Source organism: Coptis chinensis, chromosome 5 (assembly GCF_015680905.1).
Source record: "Coptis chinensis isolate HL-2020 chromosome 5, ASM1568090v1, whole genome shotgun sequence".
NCBI lineage: Eukaryota > Viridiplantae > Streptophyta > Magnoliopsida > Ranunculales > Ranunculaceae > Coptis > Coptis chinensis.
Window position 1 is genome coordinate 93,237,943 of NC_141460.1, and position 20,659 is coordinate 93,258,601.

A 20,659-nucleotide genomic window follows, 5' to 3' on the forward strand; every position below is an offset into this window, starting at 1 on the left:
GAATGTCTGCACGCAAAGTTAGCTTATCTCCATGTATGAGAGAGCATACATCTTTGCAATTTGCTTTTACACCACCCCCATCTTTTACTGAGTTGCCATGGTATATTGCCCGTACTAAAAGCTTCTATTGCAGCCGCTGAGTCCGATTCTAACCATAAGTTCAGCCAACCTTTCTCAATTGCTACTTCCGCATTCTCCATAATTGCGTAACACTCAGCAACATAGTTCGTCTCCAACCCTAAGCCTTTACAACTCACGAGCAGAAACTCACCATTATGATCTCGATACGTTGCACCCCACCCTGTTGGTCCAGGATTTTCCATGGAATACCCGTCAACATTAACTTTGACTTGATCTATTTCAGGCAATAACCACTTGCACTCCTTGATCTGTGGAGCTTTCCTTAGTTTTAGTTCAGCACCCCAAGCCAATCTCACAAAGTGATCATGTGCAGTACCATACATAGTACCCTTTGACGTGTGTATAACACAATTAACTTGTTGCTTCACATACTTTATACAAAAGGTAAAGTTGTTACTTTCATCTTCAAAGTGTACCTTATTTCTGTGAAACCAAATAGCCACCATGCCACCCACTACTGCTGCTTCCCACATATGCCTCACTAGCACACTACTGCCTTGAGCCATCCTTCGAGCTTGTGTCAGACTGGAGAAGCCGTTTATGAATTGGAACTTACTTGATATCCATTCCCACAGTTGCCTCGCAAATGGGCAATACCACAACAAGTGATTCAGATTTTCAACATCTTACAAATTCCACATCTTGGTATAAGCTGCACCCCTCTTCTCTGAAGTTTTTCCTAAGTTGTTGCACAGTTTCTCATCAATTTCCATGCATTCGCAGTTGTACTTGGATGTATGTGAGCACTCCATAACACCTTATGCTAGCTGACCTTACTCTCCTTGCTTCTAATATCTTCGTATGCTGATGCAGTTGTAAATTCACCCTTCAAGTTTGGACACCAAATCCTATGATCCTCATCCTGTGTCAAGGGTTTATCCATGACACTAGTATCAATGCCATTGTGGGTAAGAAACTCCTTAAAGTTCTCTGGTGGTGTCCAGCTTCCATCTTGGATCAAATCACTTACTGTAGCATTACAATTCACTAGAGCCTCATCTGATAGCTGTAGGTGCTCCTGAATGGACTTCCTCCCGGCCAATTTGATCTCCACAAATCAATGTGTTGACCATTTCCAACCATCCATTGTGATCGAGGGATCACCTGCCTCCTAATGCCATTTTAATGCCTCCCCGGATAGATTTTTCTTGTAATACTTGATTCTAATGAACCCCACTCTTCTTGATAGGTTTACAACATTTGTCCCAAGTTCACCTCTTTTAAGTCTTCTCGGACCTAACCCCCTCATTGATAGGCTTACAACATTTGACTTCTTCACCATGGGGTCCCCATACCAAAGAAAATCCCTCATCACTGTTTCTGCTTCTTTAATCAAACTCGCTAGCCATTTATAAATGGACACGTTATATATTGGGATGCTGCTCAAAACCGATTTGATTAGCACCATTCTTCCTTGAAAAGTGAGTAGCTTGCCAGCCCAACTACTTATTCTCTTCTTAATCTTATCTAGGACACACCTCAGAGTGACATGAATAACTCTTCCATGTACGATTGGCACCCCTAAATACTTTTTGGGAAAAGCTCCAGAAGTAATTTCTAACACTTTCTCAATAGCCTCTATTCTTGTGTGATGAAAACCACCAGTGAATAGTTTGCTTTTCTCCTTACTGACACATTATCCCGAGGTTTTCTCATATTTTTGTAACAGCCATGCGATGTACTCGATGCCTCTTCTATCCCTTCTTGCAAAAAAAAAAATATCATTGGCAAATAAGAGATTACTAGGCCCGGGAGTGTTTTTTATCATCACCATTGGCTTAGTGTAACCTTGTTCTCTCAGAAAATTTATTCCCCTGCTCAGTACATCTTCTATCAATGCAAATAGTAATGGTGATAATGGATCTCCTTACCTGAGACCCCTTCCAACACCAAAATATCCACACGGCCCCCCATTAACCAAAACTGAAATTTTTGCAATTCTGATGATGCCAAAAATCCAATCTATCCATCTTTGTGCAAACCCAAATTTTACCAACACCGCTTGTAAGAACTCCCAGCTTAGAGTATCGTAAGCCTGTGAGATGTCAACTTTGATGGCCACATTACCGCCATATCTTTTCTTCCTCATTTCATTTGCCATCTCTGAAGCAAGTCCAATATTGGACTGAATGCATCTTCCATGTATAAAGTCAGCTTGTTCAGGTGACACTAGCTTAGTAACAACCTTGCAAAGTCGCAACTGGAGCACCTTTGAAATCACTTTCATCAGCAAGTTTTCCATGCAGATGGGTCTAAACTTGGACAACTTCTTAGTTTCTTTCTCCTTCGGAATCAGTGTGAAGAAGTACGAGTTTAGTCCACCTGGTATTTGGCATTCAACAAAGAAGGATCTAACAGCCGCAAATACATCCCATTTGATAATGGTCCAACAATGCTGAAAGAACACCCCATTAAAACCATCAAGACCTAGAGAGTTATTCTTGTTGATAGAAAAAATAGCATTCTCTATCTCCTGAAATTCCGGTATATCTGTCAGTTCCCCATTGCCACCATCAGTAACTAGTTTTGGGACTAACTCCAATAGATGTTCATCCATTTGAATTTCCTTCTCTTGGAATTTAGTCTCAAAGTATTTGATTAAAAATTCTGAGATCTCATCTTGTTCCTTCAGTACTTGGTCATCGTCATTAAGAATCTCCTCAATCATAGATGTCCCTAACCTCATTTTGTACAGAGCATGAAAGTAAGCAGAATTCCTTGCTCCCTCATCATACCATTTATTTCTCGATTTCTGCTTGACAAGAGATTCTTTGTTGTTCAGAGCTTCTTCTAATGCGTGTTCGACTTGAATAGCTAAGAACTCCATATTCTCATCCTTAGGATCTGCCTCTGCTTGTAGTTGCAGCTAAAACAATTCCTGCTGCTCTTTCTTAATGTTAGTATCTGTATGACCGAACACTTCACAATTCCATTTTTTCAACCCTTGTTTCAATCTCTTCAATTTAGCAGCCACTACAAACAATGGCTTACCCCGCAACTCTTGATTCCAATTATTTTTCACCACTTCCATAAATCCCTTGTGTTGTGTCCAGCAGTTGTTGAAACGGAAAGGTGTATTCTTAGGCTTAGGAACATGAACGCAATGCCCAATGAGGGGAGCATGGTCTGATCCTATCCTAGAACCCACTTTATAACTCCATCCTGCGAACTTCAAACACCAAGCGTTATTAAAGAAGCATCTGTCCAGCTTGCAATAAGTTCTTTTTAGCCCTTTCTGATTATTGCACCATGTTGTCTCAAGCCCCACAAAAGGACTCTCCATCAGTTCACAATTGTTTATCATCCCATGGAACTCATTAACTGCTACTCTTAAAGGCGGCCTACCACCCTTTTTCTCCTCATTTGCCATAACCACATTAAAATCCCCCACCACTAGTCATGGTGCCATGCTTTTAATTCTTTTCAGATCTCTCCAAAGCTCTCTCCTCTGAACAAGAGGACATTTTGCATGTACAAAAGTAATTATAGCTCCATTCCACTTAACAGTAATATGCCGATTGGAATTGAAAAGGTGTCTAATCACCACATCCCTACGTTTCATCACCCATAGATTTCCCAAAATATCCTGAGAACCATTATGTATAACAGAATCATTATACATATTCAAGCCAAGTCTTTTAATATTACTAACTGTGGGTTTGACCTTAGGCTCAACCAAACAAAGAATCTCTTGATTATGAGCTAAAACCAAATCCTTTATTCTCTCTCGCTATGTCTTTCTTAACCCCCTCACATTCCAAAATAATGTCCTCATTTAGAAATAGACGAATTAAACTTTACGTGCTTGTAGGCTTACAACTGCAGAGTTAGTTCCCCCTCTTCTCTTTGTTTTATTCTTTTGCTTAGTTCTCGTAGTCACACCTCTTTTTGTATTAAAAACCGCCGCCGTTTCGCCTAACTCGCCCGGTTTTCATTAACACATCCGGCATCACCCTCCTTTTGAGACTCAATCCTCGTGATCCTTTTCATTATCCAAAGAAAAGTTATTTCTTATTGGCAATTCGAGGGATTATTTGGTGAACTCGTGAATTGGGACTAATCGCATGCCACCACGATCAATCATGAACTTGCCTTTCGTGAGTATTGAGAGAAATCTACAAGTAATGCGTGCGGACTCACCTTGTTTCTCGGCTCTATCACACCTTTGTTTAGGACTTCGTGGCGGTATTCTTCAACACATCATGAGCTTCCGCTCCCCTACAACTTCCACATGAGACGAATAACTGGGATACTAGCCTCCACACAACGTTGACTAGCTCATGCCCTTCACCTCCACCACGGTCCTCAAAGACCACCGCATGTTGATCAATTGTAACTTTGTCTTTGGATTACTCGCCTCGACACCTTGTTAACTAACTTTGTATCTTCAAACCTCTAACATCACTATTTCAACACCACCGAGTGTTGTGCAACCGTGGCAACCTGTTTTATCCTTATTCTTTCTCTTCAAGCACCTTCTCGACTCTTGGATAACCTATCCATCATAGCCGCTTGTTCCACCATAATCCCTTTTCCTTTGACGGCATTCCCCCACCGGGTTTCTTAGACTGAGCCAAATCAGTTTTGAAGTCTACGACTTCCGACAAGGTGTCTTACCCCTTTCACGGTGATTGCAAAAGTCGAATCTTGCTTGCGGGCTACACCTTTTGCCGAAAAGCCACACCAAATTTCTTCGACTCTACCCATATCTTATCTCGGTATCTTCTTTGGCGGATCCACGCATTTCGAACACTTGCATAGAACCCCCGAGTTTGTTTTGTTGTTGTTTCATCAACATGTAAAGGTCTTCTCCGATTTCTCGCCCATGGCAAGCAAGTTCTTAACCTCCCAAGTATTCCAAACTAAGTCCTCGAAACCTAACCCATACAAAGAGTATGTGATTGGGTTTGTTTCTCCGTAGAGAAATTGGGTGACCATTTACTTAATCTGAGCACCTGTTTATCAAAAATCCACATTCCTTGGTCCCAGATCAGTTGATAATCTTCTTCCAGATCAAAACGTGCCATAATATACCATCTTCCTAAGGGTGTTATCAACCAATCACCTTTTGGCTTCCATAGAGCAGATGCTATTCTTCAAACTTCTTCTAAGTTCATCTTTTTGAGATCTAAACGACCCACCAAAGCAAACTTACAAAATTCCAAACCTTTTTCCAGCTCATCATCTATTAATGCAATTGTGGGAAACTCACCTTGCTTCCCTGGAATTGGTAGCGCAGCTGAGTCCACATTACGACCATATTTTGGTCTGGCAGCAGCAGCAAAAGATTTCTTACCATGCACCTCATTAGTGGTAACACCTTGGTTTAGTGTCTCTGTCGAAGCGTTGTTATCCTTCTCCCCCGTTGCCGATGAAGAAGCTCTATTATTACTTCCATAATTTAGTTGATTTCGACCCCCACCGATACCAAAAGGTAGATTAGCCATCGTGGAGGAGAGATATATTGCAAAGAAAAAGAGAAAAATCGTCGGTCACCGGTCAGTCAACCGAGGTCAAACATTTTTGGAGGCAAGTTTTCCCTCCACCGATTCAATCCTATCTCTAATTTTAACTAAAAGAAGTTAAAATTTCCTTACGATAGGAATGAACATTTCCAGTTGCTCTTCAATAATTTTAGTTTACTTAACATAAAATTGATGGTCGGTATAAAGTGCAAGTACAGACAATTAAGTATATTTGTTTTATAAATTTTATCAAGCACATTTTCCCTCTTGCATAGTGGGTCATAATCAAGTTCTTGTCCAAAAAAAACGTCTCCAACTTTTCATCCTCACAATTTACAATATATGAGACCCCTTCTGACCAGTTCAAATAGTAAAATGTGCTAAGTATCACCTTTACGGTAATATCCTAAATCCTTCGACAGTGCGCAATGTTTTTAAATATCTGGCTATAAGACGATATGTGATAGGAAAGTTTCAGCTAGTTCACTACTTTCTACATATAAAATAAGCAAAAAAAAGTTTATAAGCAGAGCGCTTTCGCAACCCAGAATGCTATAGAGATCTGATTTCTGCAGAAGTGCAGAGCACCAGGTAGTAATAACACTATGGTCACAAAGCATCATGTCAGTCTATCTTGACTAGCCTCATTTCTGTGGTTATGTTAATTGTCCTTTAATTATTATTATTCATAAGTGCATGCTACATTCCAATGTCCGACTTCTCATCTATAGCAAAATTCACCAAAACATGAAACTGTCTGCGCAATTCTTTTTCATCTGTAACAGATCTTATACATAAGTGTCATAAAAAATCTATATGGAATTATTCAATTCAAATTATATATAAATAAAATCAATCAACCAAACTCGCCTTGAAATTTCTAAGAGGAAATGCAAGCAGACCTGCATTGCCCATGAACCTCCACGCCTTCTGAGCCATTCCTCAAAGACGAAATCCTCTTATTCTTCGGCTTTTTCATCTCTTCATTTACTCCGCTATCGAAAACCATCATTTCCTTAACAACCATTTCCTTCACTCCCTCCTTCTCTGAAATTAAATTCTTATCTACACTCGATACATTCTCCAAAACTGAACTGGAGTTCTGTCTTTCTAATGCTTGTACTTGTTTTTTCAAATGACCAATCTCTTGAAGAAGTGAATTCTCTTTCGGCATTCCAACGTGTCACTTATTTCTTGGTTTGTGAAGTTTGTGAAATATAACTTGGTCTCAGCCGCTAGGTTTTACCACGAGAGGGTGGGCCTAAAATCAAATCATACTGCGTGGCAGTCAGGTGGGATGCGGGGAGAGAGAGAAGTGAAGGAAAGGTATTTGGGCGAAAAAAAGAGAAAAAAGGAAAACAACTCTCGATTATGACCACACATTATGTGGATTTGATTTGAATGGGCAGAAGACTTGATGAAGTCGTCTATGGAGATGAGCTCTATTATTAAAAATCTTGTCCCTGTGTTCCACTGAGCTGCTCAAGAGTTGTAAACAGATGGCGCTTTGGTGATCGATCAAAAGAAGTATAGTATGTGTGTGAGATTGGAGTTGTCATAATGTTTCAATTGCTTCAGTACCTCACTTTCGTCCTAGTTCTCATCAGCCTGAATGGAATTCTTCTAGTCACTCCCGAGAATTGTACATCCGATTTATATGTTCGATACCCATTTTGACTTAATTCAGGTGACCAGATTGTGGGAAATGACGGGTCTATCGATCCCGGGTATACTTTCAATGACACTGGATATCCAGGATTAGTGATAAAATGTTTAGACTCCCGTCCGGTCATTAATATCTCCAACCACCACTATCTTGTGCGAGAAATAAATTACAGGCAGGAGTTTGTAACAATAGTGGACGTGGATATAGTAGACCAAGATTGTCCTCAGCCACGAAGAAATTTCTCGTTACAATCCACACCGTACTTGCGCTACTTCGGTGAACATGTCAGTGCTATTGACTTCTACAATTGCAACAACAATACCCAAAATGTCAAGCAGCTTATTCCTTGTCTAGACATATACAACAACAGCAACCACACATGAACGTTCTTATGCTTTCACTGAAGGTAAGATTCCAATAGGATTTGACGGGTACAAAACCTGTTCGGAGAGTGTAATGGCAATGTTTAGTTACCTGGCACCAAACTTAACACAGGAATTAAAACTAGGGTTTAATCTCGGCTGGTCTACGCCTACTGAATGTCAGGACTGCGAGAATTCATATGGCCGGTGCCAGTTTAATAGTACAAGTTTTCCTACTTGCGTCTACCATCCTAATTTTGATAGAGGTATGTTTCTAATTTATAATTTCTAATTTCTAATCCTTACAAATAATCCCGATTTTAACAACTTGTGTGTATACATCATGTAATGTTGGGTTTGCTATTGCAATACCAGGGGCTAACTCTCCAGCACCGGCTATTGCAATACCAGGGGCTAACTCTCCACGACAGATAGGGGGAAAAGCAATATCAGGGACTAACTCTCCAGGACAGATCAGGAGAAAAAGTAAGTGTAGAGGACGTTTTTTTTTAATCACTCGTGAGGACCGGGTAGATGAAATTAAAAATGGTCCGGGTAGATGAAAAGTCAAATATACCCCTATTACGAAATAATAAACGGTTCAACCCAACTGAAACGACCCAATGTATATAGTATGAACAATGATTGTTCATACTTATTTGGGGTACAAACAATCATTGTTCATACTTTAACATGAGCTATAGACACTCATTGTTCATACCTATTTAGGGTATGAGCAATAATTGTTCATACATCAACATAATGTATAATCAGTAAAAACACTTATTGAAGTATGAACAATCACTGTTTATACATCAACATGAGTTATGAACAATTATTATTCATACCTATTTGGGATATAAACAATTATTGTTCATACATATTTGGGGCATGAACAATTATACATCAACATGAGCTATAAACAATCATTGTTCATACTTATTTAATTTGAGATATGAACAATTATTATTCATACCTATTTGGGGTATAAACAATTAATATTCATACCTCAACATAATGCATAATCAATAAGAACACTTATTAGAGTATAAACAATGATTCATTGTTCATACCTGAACAATCATTGAACAATAATCATTTGAACAATAATCATTGTTCATACATCAACATGAGCTATGAACAATCATTGTTCATACTTCAACATAATGTATGATCAGTAAAAACACCTATTGGAGTATGAACAATCATTGTTTATACCTCAACATGAACTATGAACAATTATTGTTCATACATCAATATATTGTATGAGGTAGGTTCATGTATTGGGTATGAATAATGATTGTTTATACATTAGTATAAGGTATGAATACTCATTGTTTATATCAAAGGGTAAAATTGGAAAATATTTATTTCAAATCCGGGCCATTTGTCCTTAAGGGTTATTTTCACTCGAAAATTGGTTTTCCGGGTTATTTTCATCCAAAATTTGTCCTTGAGAGTGATTAAAAAAAATCACTAGTTTTGAGAGTGATTTTCACTCAAAAATGGGACCAATTTCTTGTTGCCATATTGTCTATCTATTACCGCGTTCCAATTATTTGTTCCTTCATTTTGGAGGGTGTTTTTGACATTCCTTCTAGTAAATATATTGTCTCAGGTAAAGTGATTGAATTTTATATAGAAGAAAATGGTCCTTCGTTCCATACTTATACTATATTATTTTAGAACGGACAAATTGAAAAAGAAAAATATAGATACATTTGATTTGATGGAAACTCATTACCAAGCACTAGATAGTTTATGAATACACCATAGCTCGTTTCCTGATTATTTTTTCCTGTCAAATAGTTTTTTGTGTATTTTCTACCCGGAACGCAATTAATAGAATAAAAGGTTGTAAGAAACAACCAAAGCAATAAAATTAAGGGTTTATTTGATTTTGGCCCCACTTTTAATATGGTATTTAGCGTTTGACTCCTCTATATATGTTCGTTTATTTGATTTTAGCCATAGTTCGTTGACTCAATCAACTTTGTGTTGGCTGTGAGTTGATCTTCTCATATTTTCATAATGGCTCAAATACCCCTTAATGATATTTACCAATATGCCATTATGAAAGTGGTCCACTAACTGAAGTGTAACAGACACGTGTCTCAATCAAAATGGTCCAGATCATAACAATCGAACGAATACAATTTAATATAAGGAAATACACTTAATTTCATCTGGACCGTCCTTCTAACCCAATCTAACCACTCCTGCTCTCCATTAAGTGATCACTATTCATCTTCATCCTCCAAGTAATACAGGCTATACATTTGAGTGTTTGATTCAAACAAGTAACACTTCTTCAATTGTTCGATTGGATTTGGTTTCAAACTGGGAAGAATCAACCATTGCATATGTCAATTATTATTATTATTATTATTTTTTAATGTGGAATTTTTATTGATAATGATAACGAATTTTACAAATAATTAGGACAAACGTACAACAAGCTGCGCCGCAAGTCCTTTCTGAATAGCAAATCCTATCCTCCTAAAGACAAACTCGTTTGAACCAGTTGTCATTACGTTGCAGTCCATAACTTTCTGCAATCTCTTAAGGAGCTCAACAGACTGTTGTGCCAAGAAACCAAAAGTGTCAAAATTGAACGAAATGAAACAATGCTGGTTAGCTCTACAAGCTTCCTCGTGTTTCTCAATTTTCCCTGCCGCTACTTCTCCCACCTTAAAGACTCCATTCCCAAACCCTACCAACGGAGAGGCTCCAGTTACATCAACACATGCATGTCTCCCCTCAGACCTACTATAGATCAATACATCCGCAGGCCGAAGTGTCTATCTTCCCTTATTACGATCAGTGAGAAAATTCACGGGAGCCTCCTTCTTCACTTGTACTCCATCCCTCCAAAATGCATCACATAAAATATCTCTTACATGATAATGTCGGTATTTGAAACCTGAAAAATGTCTACAATGTGCTGCATGGTCCCCGAAAGCATCTAGTCTACTCTTTTTGCAAATAGGGCATAAACCACCATCAGAGTACAAAGGAATCATGAGACAGTACCGAAGAATAGAACGATACTCCATCGGCGGCATACGCTATCCAAGTCCCTCCATCGGAATAGCAAGCAAAAAATCCTTTGCGTGTTCTGACTGCAAGCATCCAATAACTGCTTTCTGACGAAGCAGATAACACAAACTCCCTCTCAAGACAAGCAATAATCTTACCATAGAACGCTTCCACCAAAACATTTTGTGGTTTTGAGGGGACGGTAGCATTTACAACCATAGAACTGAAGTCAAAATCGGGTAGACAAAGACTCAATGCACTGCTAGCAACATTAAAAATCTCATTCAAAGGCATTGGGCCACAACTCCTAAGAATGTGGTTCTAAAGCTCAGAAGTCTGACAACAGGAGCCCACAAAAGCAAAATAGAAACATCAGTGACACAATAAATGCCTAACCCACAAAGACGTAATGGGAGTGTCGATAAACGCCACTGCAAATCACCAAAGTCAGGACCATCAGAAACAACAATACCCTGGAGAACACTGCGGAGATGCCGATCAAAAGTCTTAGGTGCCTCTCTAAAAAGGGATGGTGGACAAGTACGAATCGCAAAGACCAACTTAGAGAGCCCAGCACAAGCACGTAAGAGAGCTAACTCACACTGTGGATGTTCCAATATAGCTAAATTGTCTATCAAAGTTATAACATTTTCAACACCCTTACGAAAAAGGCCCATGACAAAGGATGAATAAGTGCTGACCGCACCTCTAAGCAACCTGACTCCTTGCTGAGGACGGGACAAATCTGAATGAAAGAGACCAAGAGTGGAGGGACGTGGATCTAGTGACAGCCAAAATATCTCAGCTTTAGCCACATTAAGAACCAGCCCGTAAGAAGGTCCTTCTTCCTTAATCATACCCAAAGCGGTCGCCACTTGTTCTGTATCTCCGATCAGAGTCCCATCATCTAGATACCAAGCATGTACCAATAACTGACAACTGGACTGGATCCGCAGAATCAGGGGATGCAACACCAATGCAAATAGAAGGGGACCCAAAAGGTCGCTTTGCTGGACCTCAGTAGCAGACCATATGTAGCCATCCCCCAAATATAATCTCGCAGGTTAACAATACAAGTACTCGAACCAAGGGGCAATAGCTGGGCAAAAGATACGAACCTCTCTCAACATGGTAGTCCGATCAACCATGTTAAAAGCATTCTGAAAATCTACAAGCAGCATCGAAAGAGAGGTGTTATCACTGTTAGCATACATTATGCGATTGACAGCGTGCAAAATCGTTTTTGCTCTACCAGAAACACCAACCCCATACTGAAAATCCTGTAAGTATCCTACTACATCTTTGGAAACTCCTTTTATTGCAATCTTGGAGACTAGACGACCCCAAACCATCCCCACAGTTATAGGACGAATACTATTATCCAGCTTGAGAAGTGGAGCACTCGCAATGAATTCCGCTTAACGGGTGTGGACATCGCCCCTGTAACCAAAGATTCACCACAGGGATCAATGCATCTAGCAAATCAGACGATATAGCTGCTGCAACACCACTCATGGCACTCAACAAATGCTGAGCTCGAAGACCATCACAACCACAAGAAGTACCTTTCGGAAATGACCTAATACATGACAATAGGGCGTCTCTCTCTACCATTAAAGGGGGTTTAGCAAAAGGAACAGTTGGTCTTACAGGTGATTGTCGCATCGGGTGCTTCTTTTCTAATGCACATATAGTCTCCGCAGTATTGGAGGCAACTCCTGATAATGACAACACTTTTACCGCTGCAGCAAAATGTCCATCAGCAACTTTCTGCAAGCATCGACGCACATTCTGAGAGGGGACAGATCTCTGGGGTGGCTGGATTGAAGGAGGCTCTATTACAGACGTTAAGAGACGAAACATCCCACCAAATAAGCTCATTCCATGTCGTCAAAGCATGAAGAATTTGTTTCTGTTGAAGGTTTTTTCTAGTACCAGAACGACATTTCTGACGATTTTGTGGTTAAAAAACTTGCAAAGTACAGCGTGGTAGAAGAAAGAGACGAACCCAAGGCATAACTGAACCAGGATCAGTCGTAATATCCCAGAGAGCAGATTTCAGTGCACTAGAAAAAGCTAAACGACACGCACGTGGTATACTTTTCACAGTACGAAAAGGTATATGGAATGCACCATTAAGTAACGTCTCATCAAAATGCGAAACAATACCAAGCAGATTAGAGGTATCACTGTCACCCCTGTGTGTCGTAAGTGTAAGATCTGTAATGTTGGGCTTAGGGGGCGGCTGTGGTATGCCCACAATGACTCATGTGGGTTCTCCACTCTCCATCAAAATAGGTGGTTCTATGGTATCATCTGGATGACGACATGGTATACCAATTGTATGGATGAAAAGACAAATGCCACAAATCCATTTGTCTAGTGACAAATACAGTTCACGATCATCCTTAATTTCATCTCGTACTCTTTCAATACTCAACTGGAAATCCAAATGTTGTTTATCGAAATGTGTGAAAATGTAGGGAACAATAAACCCATTATCGTTCACCCCATTGGTGCATCCGTGACGATCCTAGAAAGACAATGAACACGCTTCTTAGGGGGTGGGGCACATAACCCCGAAGAAATAACTGAAAGGGCGAGACCTTTCTTCCCTCTCATAGCCAAATCCCGTCGGCAACTGAACAATTCCCCAAACATACACATCCAAAACCCCAAAACCCGTCGAACAAAACACAAAACACCCAATACAAACAAATCTCAAAACCCGTCAAAACAAATCCGAACCCATCCAAAACCAAATCTCCTCGACAGTTCAGACTTTTTTTTTTAATCACACAAGTGTGGTGATTAAAACTTAAAGGGTCTCAGGCGGTGGGTTTTGGTTTTGGTTTTGGTTTCAGGGTGTGTTAAGAGAGTCGGTGGTTGAAGGATGGTGGTCAGTGAGATAATGGCTAGGTTTACTGAGGGAGATGATGGTTGGGTTTAGGGGGAGAGATGGTGGTTGAGAAGAAGGTGGTGGCTGTAGGCGGTGAATACAACGGTGGTCGAGTTGTTTTTGGATTTGGGGTTTAAGGGTGGCGGTGGTGGTGGCAACAGTGCAGTTACAAGGTCGGGGGGTTTATGGGGGCGGCGGTGGGAGGTGGTGACGAGGGTGTAGATAGCATGAGTGGTGCTGCAAGTTTTGGGGGCAGCAGCGAAGGATTTTAATTTTTTTTTTTCGATAATAGCATCTGACGAATTCGATGTTTAGTGTTTGCATAGATACCAGAAAAATACCATGAAGTAACGTTCATTTCTTGTATGTGAGAGCATGAATGATCCAACTATCTGAATACAAAATATATATTTGGATAGATGGATCCCAAAGCAACCAGAGTTACAGACAACCTGACTTGCCAACAGAAGGCACCACAAAATAGTGATAAAATCCTCCCAAATTACTAATAGTGTTAACCGATTTGCTTACAGAAGCCATGGGTTTCAGATAAAAGACAAGCTTTAATCTCTGCTTCTTGAGGTAATCTTTCAATGCATTAATCATTGAAGGTCGGCCAATTCCAACTTAAACAATTCATCTCTCAACACTTTAGAATTACAACCTCACCAAAATGAATACTTGACACAAAATTATCGACAATCTTGAACTATGCACACTAATATATATCCGAGCAACTCACACCAAATAATACACTAGCAATCTGGAATTGGTGGTGTAGAGGTTATCATCAACTACGTGAAGTAAAAAATTTAGCTGTGTACTTCGGTGATTCAATACCAAAAAATCATATAGCTTTCCCACATCACCAAGATCATATCAGCAACAAAACAATGAGAATTGATTGGGGTCTTGATCATAAAAAAATTCGGAATATTGTGTACTTGAGGAGAGAGAAGCTTTCATTTTTGTTGGTGGAATCACAATCTTTTAATTTGTATGTTGAATGTGTTTTTTTATTTCTAGATTCTACTATTCACAATATAAGAGGACCATTCATACCACTTATCAATTTGAGGAGGTCGACTACTGGTGATTGACATTTGACACCCATTTGAGGTGGTCCAAGAAGAAGATGAATAGTAACCAGTTAAATAACGTTGATCTTTTTCTTTATGTACACCCACGTGGTGAATTCAATGGAATTTCAAGTCGTAATAAAACAATACAAAATTTCGTGATAGTTTTTTTTTCACATGCAAGTCACGCGAATGGTAAACATGCCATTTTGAAAAAAAGATATGATGGTGTTAAAATTGACTAAGTCAACTGACAAAATTGGGGCCAAAATCAAATAAATTAATATAGAGGAGCCAAACACTAAATATCCTATTAAAAATGGGGCCAAAATCGAATAAACCCTAAAATTAAGGTTCACTAGGACTCAGAACTTGTAGTGCTGTTTTATCCTGATTAGACAACGCTTGGAGAACTTGTTAGCACTCGGTCAGGAGCGAAATTCATCTTTAGGGTATTGCTCTGCAATCCTTAAACCATAAGTGTGTATTTCTAATATTTTGATTATAATAGTCTATTAATCATCTTTTCTTAATTCTACACTATTATCAAACAAGTTATTCATTCTTTTAAGTAATTATCCATATTGTTTATAAGTGATTCTAACGCGAATTTAGTATGAAAAATCATTTTTCAGATAACAGTTCAAATATTGTTGATATTAGGAATGGGGATAGAGCTTGTAATGCACTCAGAATTCTAAGAAAAAAAAGAACAACAAAATGATTGTACGATTCAATAAAATGAGCTTGTGACTCTGGGCATTCCATGTATATGTTAACGATAACCACATGTTTGCATTGCAGGCTTACCCATTGCAGCACGCAAGATAATTACTATTGGTGAGCTTACTATATACTATATATCATGTATCGGCTCTTTATAAAAACATTTGCAATTTTTAATTTAAAAGCTACATACCTCTTTGTTTACAGGTGTACCATGTGGAGTTGGAATAGTTCTTACAATCTTATTGGTACTTTACAGGAAGATAATTTTCTCATATGTCTCTTGTTGGTGGAATAAAAAGGAGACTTCAACAAATATGGAAGTGTTGTTGGAGAACTATGGATGTCTTGGTCTACAAAGGTACAAGTATTCAGAAGTCAAGAAGATGACCAATTCCTTTAAAGATACATTAGGCAAAGGAGGATATGGCTGCGTGTTCAAAGGACAACTTCGTGATGGTCGTTTAGTGGCTATTAAGGTATTGAATGGGTCAAAGGGTAATGGAGAAGATTTTATTAATGAAGTTGCTACCATTGGCAGGACTAACCATGTCAATGTGGTTAGCCTCCTTGGCTTTTGTACTGAGAAAACTAAACAAGCTCTTGTGTACGAGTTCATGCCGAATGGATCCCTTGAACGGTTTATTTACAAAGACAAGGAATCAAATATCACGCCTCCTCTAGGATGGGAAAAACTTTACCAAATAGCACTTGGTATTGCTAGAGGGTTGAAATACTTGCATCGTGGTTGTAACACTAGCATTTTGCATTTCGATATAAAACCTCACAATATCCTTCTAGATGAAAACTTCTGCCCAAAAATTTCTGATTTTGGGATGGCTAAACTCTGTCCAACAAGAGATATCAGTAGTTTGTCATGGCTTGGAGCTCGAGGAACTCCATGTTACATTGCACCTGAAGTCTTGTTTAGAAAGTTTGGAGGGGTGTCTCACAAGTCAGATGTTTATAGTTATGGAATGATGGTGTTAGAAATGATTGGTGGGAGAAAGAACATTGATGCAACTGTGGAGAACTTGAGTGAGATTTACTTTCCGCAGTGGATATATAATCATCTTAAACCAGACTTCAATATAGAAAGATCCTTTGAGATGTTTGAGGAGGAGTCGACCAAAAAGATGATCATAGTGGCTCTATGGTGCATACAAAGACACCCATCAAATAGGCCTTCAATAAGCAAGGTGGTGGAGATGTTAGAAGGAAACAATGAAGAGTTGCAAATGCCGCCAAATCCTACACTATCTTCTTCCTCATCGTCATAGGAGTTACTCTACGACCAAAGTGGGATTTGTGCTATAACACACTCTTTAAATTTAGATAGGGATGGGTCTCACTGTACTAATTTTCTACAATAGTAAAAGATATATTATAGTTGCTTTTTCAACTGTTATCCTCCAATGGAAAGATCGATCTTCAAGCTCCATATGACTCTTTGGTGTTATCGGGCTTTATTAAACTATCCAATGACATGTAAAGCTAAATGAAATTTCTAGTTGACCTTGTTGTTTCACTTGTTGCTTAGATTTGTATACAGATGACTTAGAAACACATAACATTGTGTCAACTGAGTTGGTGACCAAGAACTAAAAGAAGATTAAGGGAGTAGTATGTGCTCAACATTCCAAGTTGTCAATTTTCAGTTGCTTCAACTCCTTATGTTCAACATTATCAGCCTGAATGGAGTTCTTGCAGAGGCATCCAGTTATTGTCCGGAAGTGACTAATATTTGATATCCACTTCTGTATTAAAATAATGATGGGGCTATTGTCAGTGATGATGGATATCCAGGATTATTAGTTATCAAATGTTCAGAGTATCGTCTATTTATTAATATCTCAAACCACACCAATCATGTGCATCGCATATATTATGAAGGGAAAATTATAACTGTGATGGACGTAGAAATAGAAGAAGAAGAATGCCCTCTACCAAGAAGAAACATCTTATTAGAATCCATGCCGTCAGACTACTATAATGAACATGCCAGCGTGATCATTTTCTATAATTGCACAAACATTAAGGGCTTCCTTGTTTAGAGAACAACGAAGACAACAACAACAATACCAGTAAACGTTCTTATGCTTTCATTCGAGATAACATTCCAAAAGGATTTAATTGGTACAGAAACTGTGAGGAGAGCATGGAGGTAGGGTTTGACGCCTAGTGATTGTGAGGATTGGGAGCGATCTGGCGGACAGTGGTGGGGTTTCTCACAAGTTGGATGTTTATAGTTATGGAATGATGGTGTTAGAAATGATTGGGGGAAGAAAGAACATCGATGCAGCAGTAGAGAACATGAGTGAGATATATTTTATGCAATGGATATATAATCATCTTAAACCAGACTTTAATATAGAAGAATCCGGTGGGATATTTGAGGAAGAAACAACCAAAAAGATGATCGTCATGGCTCTTTGGTGCGTACAAACAAACTCTACAAATCGCCCTTCAATGAGTAAGGTGGTAGACATGTTGGAAGGAAACAATGATGATTTGGACACTAGGTAATGTCTCCAAATCTTTTTCTTGATCTATCTTCACAATTTTCTTCTTTATCGTTGTAAGAGTTGGTGTACCGCCAAATTTGGATCTGTAGTAGATTTAGTGTGACTACACTAGATATTCTACTTTTGAAGTTATTGCCAACTTATCGAGACCAAATAAGTGGCAGAGATTATCTCTTCTATTTTTGTTTTCATAATACGATGTACTTAACACGAATTTGTGTAGCGTCTTGTGGTTCCCCGTGTAAATTTGTGATCCAAGGTTGAATTTTAGATCTTGATTCTACAAGAAGTCCTTGCACAACTTGCATAGCTTGAAACCCTCCCCGTGAACCCCACTCAAATACCGTCGTGAAGGCCCAGTGGTGACTTCATATGATTATTGTTCACCTCAACATCACTACTTCAATGACAAATTAGACGTTAAGAAAATGAAAAGTCTAAGGAGAGAATACGAAGGGATGGATATTAAATGTTAAATGTTACTCAATTCTTCTCAACCTTCCCCTTTTCTCCTCCGATAACTTCTTCTCAATCTTCCACAATTCTAGTCATGCTTTCCCACTTTGCAATCTCTTTGTATCCATCACTCCGGCACACCCATGGAGGAGGTGAAACACTATTATATTTTTTTATCATAGATTTGTCTTCATCTTTTTCATATCCCACTTTGTGATGCACACATTCTACGCTTAGTGAAAGATCAATATTTCTCCGTTTGACATACTTGGTTATCTAAGCTTGTGATTCCATTATATCTCAAACTGCAATTTTTGAACATTCACGGTGGAGAGTACTTAGATCGACTTGTCATAGGTATGTTTCAACTCATTTTCAAGTATTTGGTTTGGTTTTTAAATATGGAGAAAATGGTATTGGAAGAAAATGTTAAGTTAATCCACAGTATTAAATCTTTGATTCTGCTTTTTTCTAACAGCTTGTATGTTCTTTCTCTATGCTTCATTCATTAGTTATATCTCTTAAAGAGTTAAAGCTCAATCATCTTGACCATATACTACATATATTTGAAGTGCTATCATAAGTTCATAACAGAAATAGCTATTGTATTGTTGATAGATCTACAAACTCTCATTGTACATAACCATGGAGTTATTCAAAGTCGACTTCTTAGAGCTGTTTATCAGAGCACTTTGATGCTTCTATGTTACTTTATATACTCCTAACTAGATAACACAATTATGAAGCTTCACTATTATACAAGAAGGCTCTAACGAACATAAATCATTCGTGAAAACATTGCAACGACTTGAGATGCCTCTTGTTTATTTGAACTCCAATTTATGCTTTTATAGCTAAGGTTGAGTAAACTTGGCTAATTGGCCTTTGATTAGAACACCTTATAGTGCATTGGACTTTTCAGTCCTTTTCTTTGGTTTCAACTTCTCTAATTAAATCCTCTAAGATTGAAACCTTGCAAGCCCTGAAGTTGAATTCACATGCCTGCCTACATGCCCTTGGTGCCACTGTAATTGGAACTGTCTCAATAGAAGAGAAGGCAGCTCAAGCCAAAGAAGATGGATGCCACCACATCATAATCTACACTCAAGAGGATTTTGTTGATGCAGTTAGCATGATAACATCAGGCAAAGGAGTTGATGTTGTTTACGACTCTGTAGGAAAAGATACATTCCAGGTAGGTTAACTCTATAAGAAAAGATATATTACAATGTAGACTTTGTAGAAAACATATATGCTAGGGAAACAGTCTGTGTGTTTTAGATGATAGACTGATTAGTGTTACTATAAAAGAGATTTTGAATAGGCAAAGACCTACCACTTTTAAATTATGTATTGACTTGTATATCGGGAGATTGGGAAGAGATGTTAGCCTGTGAGTATTTATTCTTATCTATTGGAACTTTTTTCATGTTCCAAAAAAGAAAATGTTTGTAAAACATTCATATTGAGTGTTACTTGACGAATGACTACATGAGGACAATTGACCTAAATTGTTTTCTACGCTTATGTGTATAGCACTTATCGACTGTTTATTGTACCGATTTCGGATTCTTATGTTGGATGTACGTTTTTTCAGATATCACTGGTATGTTTGAAGACTTGTGGATACATAGTTAGCTTCGGGCAGTCGTCAGGTGTAATAAACCCTGTTCCATTGTCTGCGCTTGCTGCAAAATCGTTGTTCTTAACAAGGCCCTCACTGTGTTTAATTCCTCATCTCATTAAACATAGGCTTTCCTACCAATCTATTGGATTTATATGATTGGAGACACTAGGGTGTACTTGAGGGCTTGAGGATAACCTATGAATGCAAACTAAGGTACCTTCATTTTTGTTAGTTTAATTTTGTTTCAAATGCTCTTGGATTCTTTCATATAGTTTCATTGCGTGTGTATGTCAGACCATGGTTTATGACTTTAATTAACTAATCTTTGCTATGTACATTCAAATTAAAACGTTTGTCTAATGGTTTATGACTTTAATTAACTAATCTTTGCTATGTACATTCAAATTAAAACGTTTGTCTAATTCCCTAATTCAAGTGAAATTTTGGTGAGAATCAGCAAGCAGTCAGGGACATTGACAGATTTAAATAGTACCTGATTAAGCTTAACCTTACAGAACTCAACTCAAAGTAAACCATTCTAGATGAATGCGCGCATTATTATATTTCATAAAACGTTGCTTCAAACTCCTATTTCCACTTTTCATTATTTTTCCAATTTTCATAAAATACTTTAAACATGTCTTGGGTACAATCCCATCAACAGAACGGAAACA

At 38.4% G+C, this 20,659-nt stretch overlaps 2 protein-coding genes across 4 annotated transcripts; one reads left to right on the forward strand and one right to left on the reverse strand.

Annotated features, from left to right (window-relative positions):
• Nucleotides 1-23: 23 nt before the first annotated feature.
• Nucleotides 24-647, reverse strand: LOC147500200 (uncharacterized). Its single transcript, XM_086563611.1, has one exon. The coding sequence runs from the start codon at nt 645-647 to the stop codon at nt 24-26; it is 624 nt and encodes a 207-aa protein (XP_086419737.1).
• Nucleotides 648-6,980: 6,333 nt separating this feature from the next.
• On the forward strand, nt 6,981-16,899 carry LOC147500201 (PR5-like receptor kinase). Of its 3 annotated transcripts, none has more exons than XM_086561877.1 (5): nt 6,981-7,678; nt 7,819-7,900; nt 8,010-8,120; nt 15,456-15,491; nt 15,585-16,899. In XM_086561877.1, the coding sequence occupies exons 1-5, from the start codon at nt 7,652-7,654 to the stop codon at nt 16,655-16,657; spliced, it is 1,329 nt and encodes a 442-aa protein (XP_086418003.1). In that variant the 5' UTR covers nt 6,981-7,651; the 3' UTR covers nt 16,658-16,899. The 3 variants fall into 3 exon arrangements, with proteins under 3 accessions (XP_086418003.1, XP_086418002.1, XP_086418004.1); XM_086561878.1 differs by having other exon boundaries at nt 7,662-7,678; nt 7,781-7,900; XM_086561876.1 differs by having other exon boundaries at nt 6,981-7,900.
• The last annotated feature ends 3,760 nt before the right edge of the window (nt 16,900-20,659 follow it).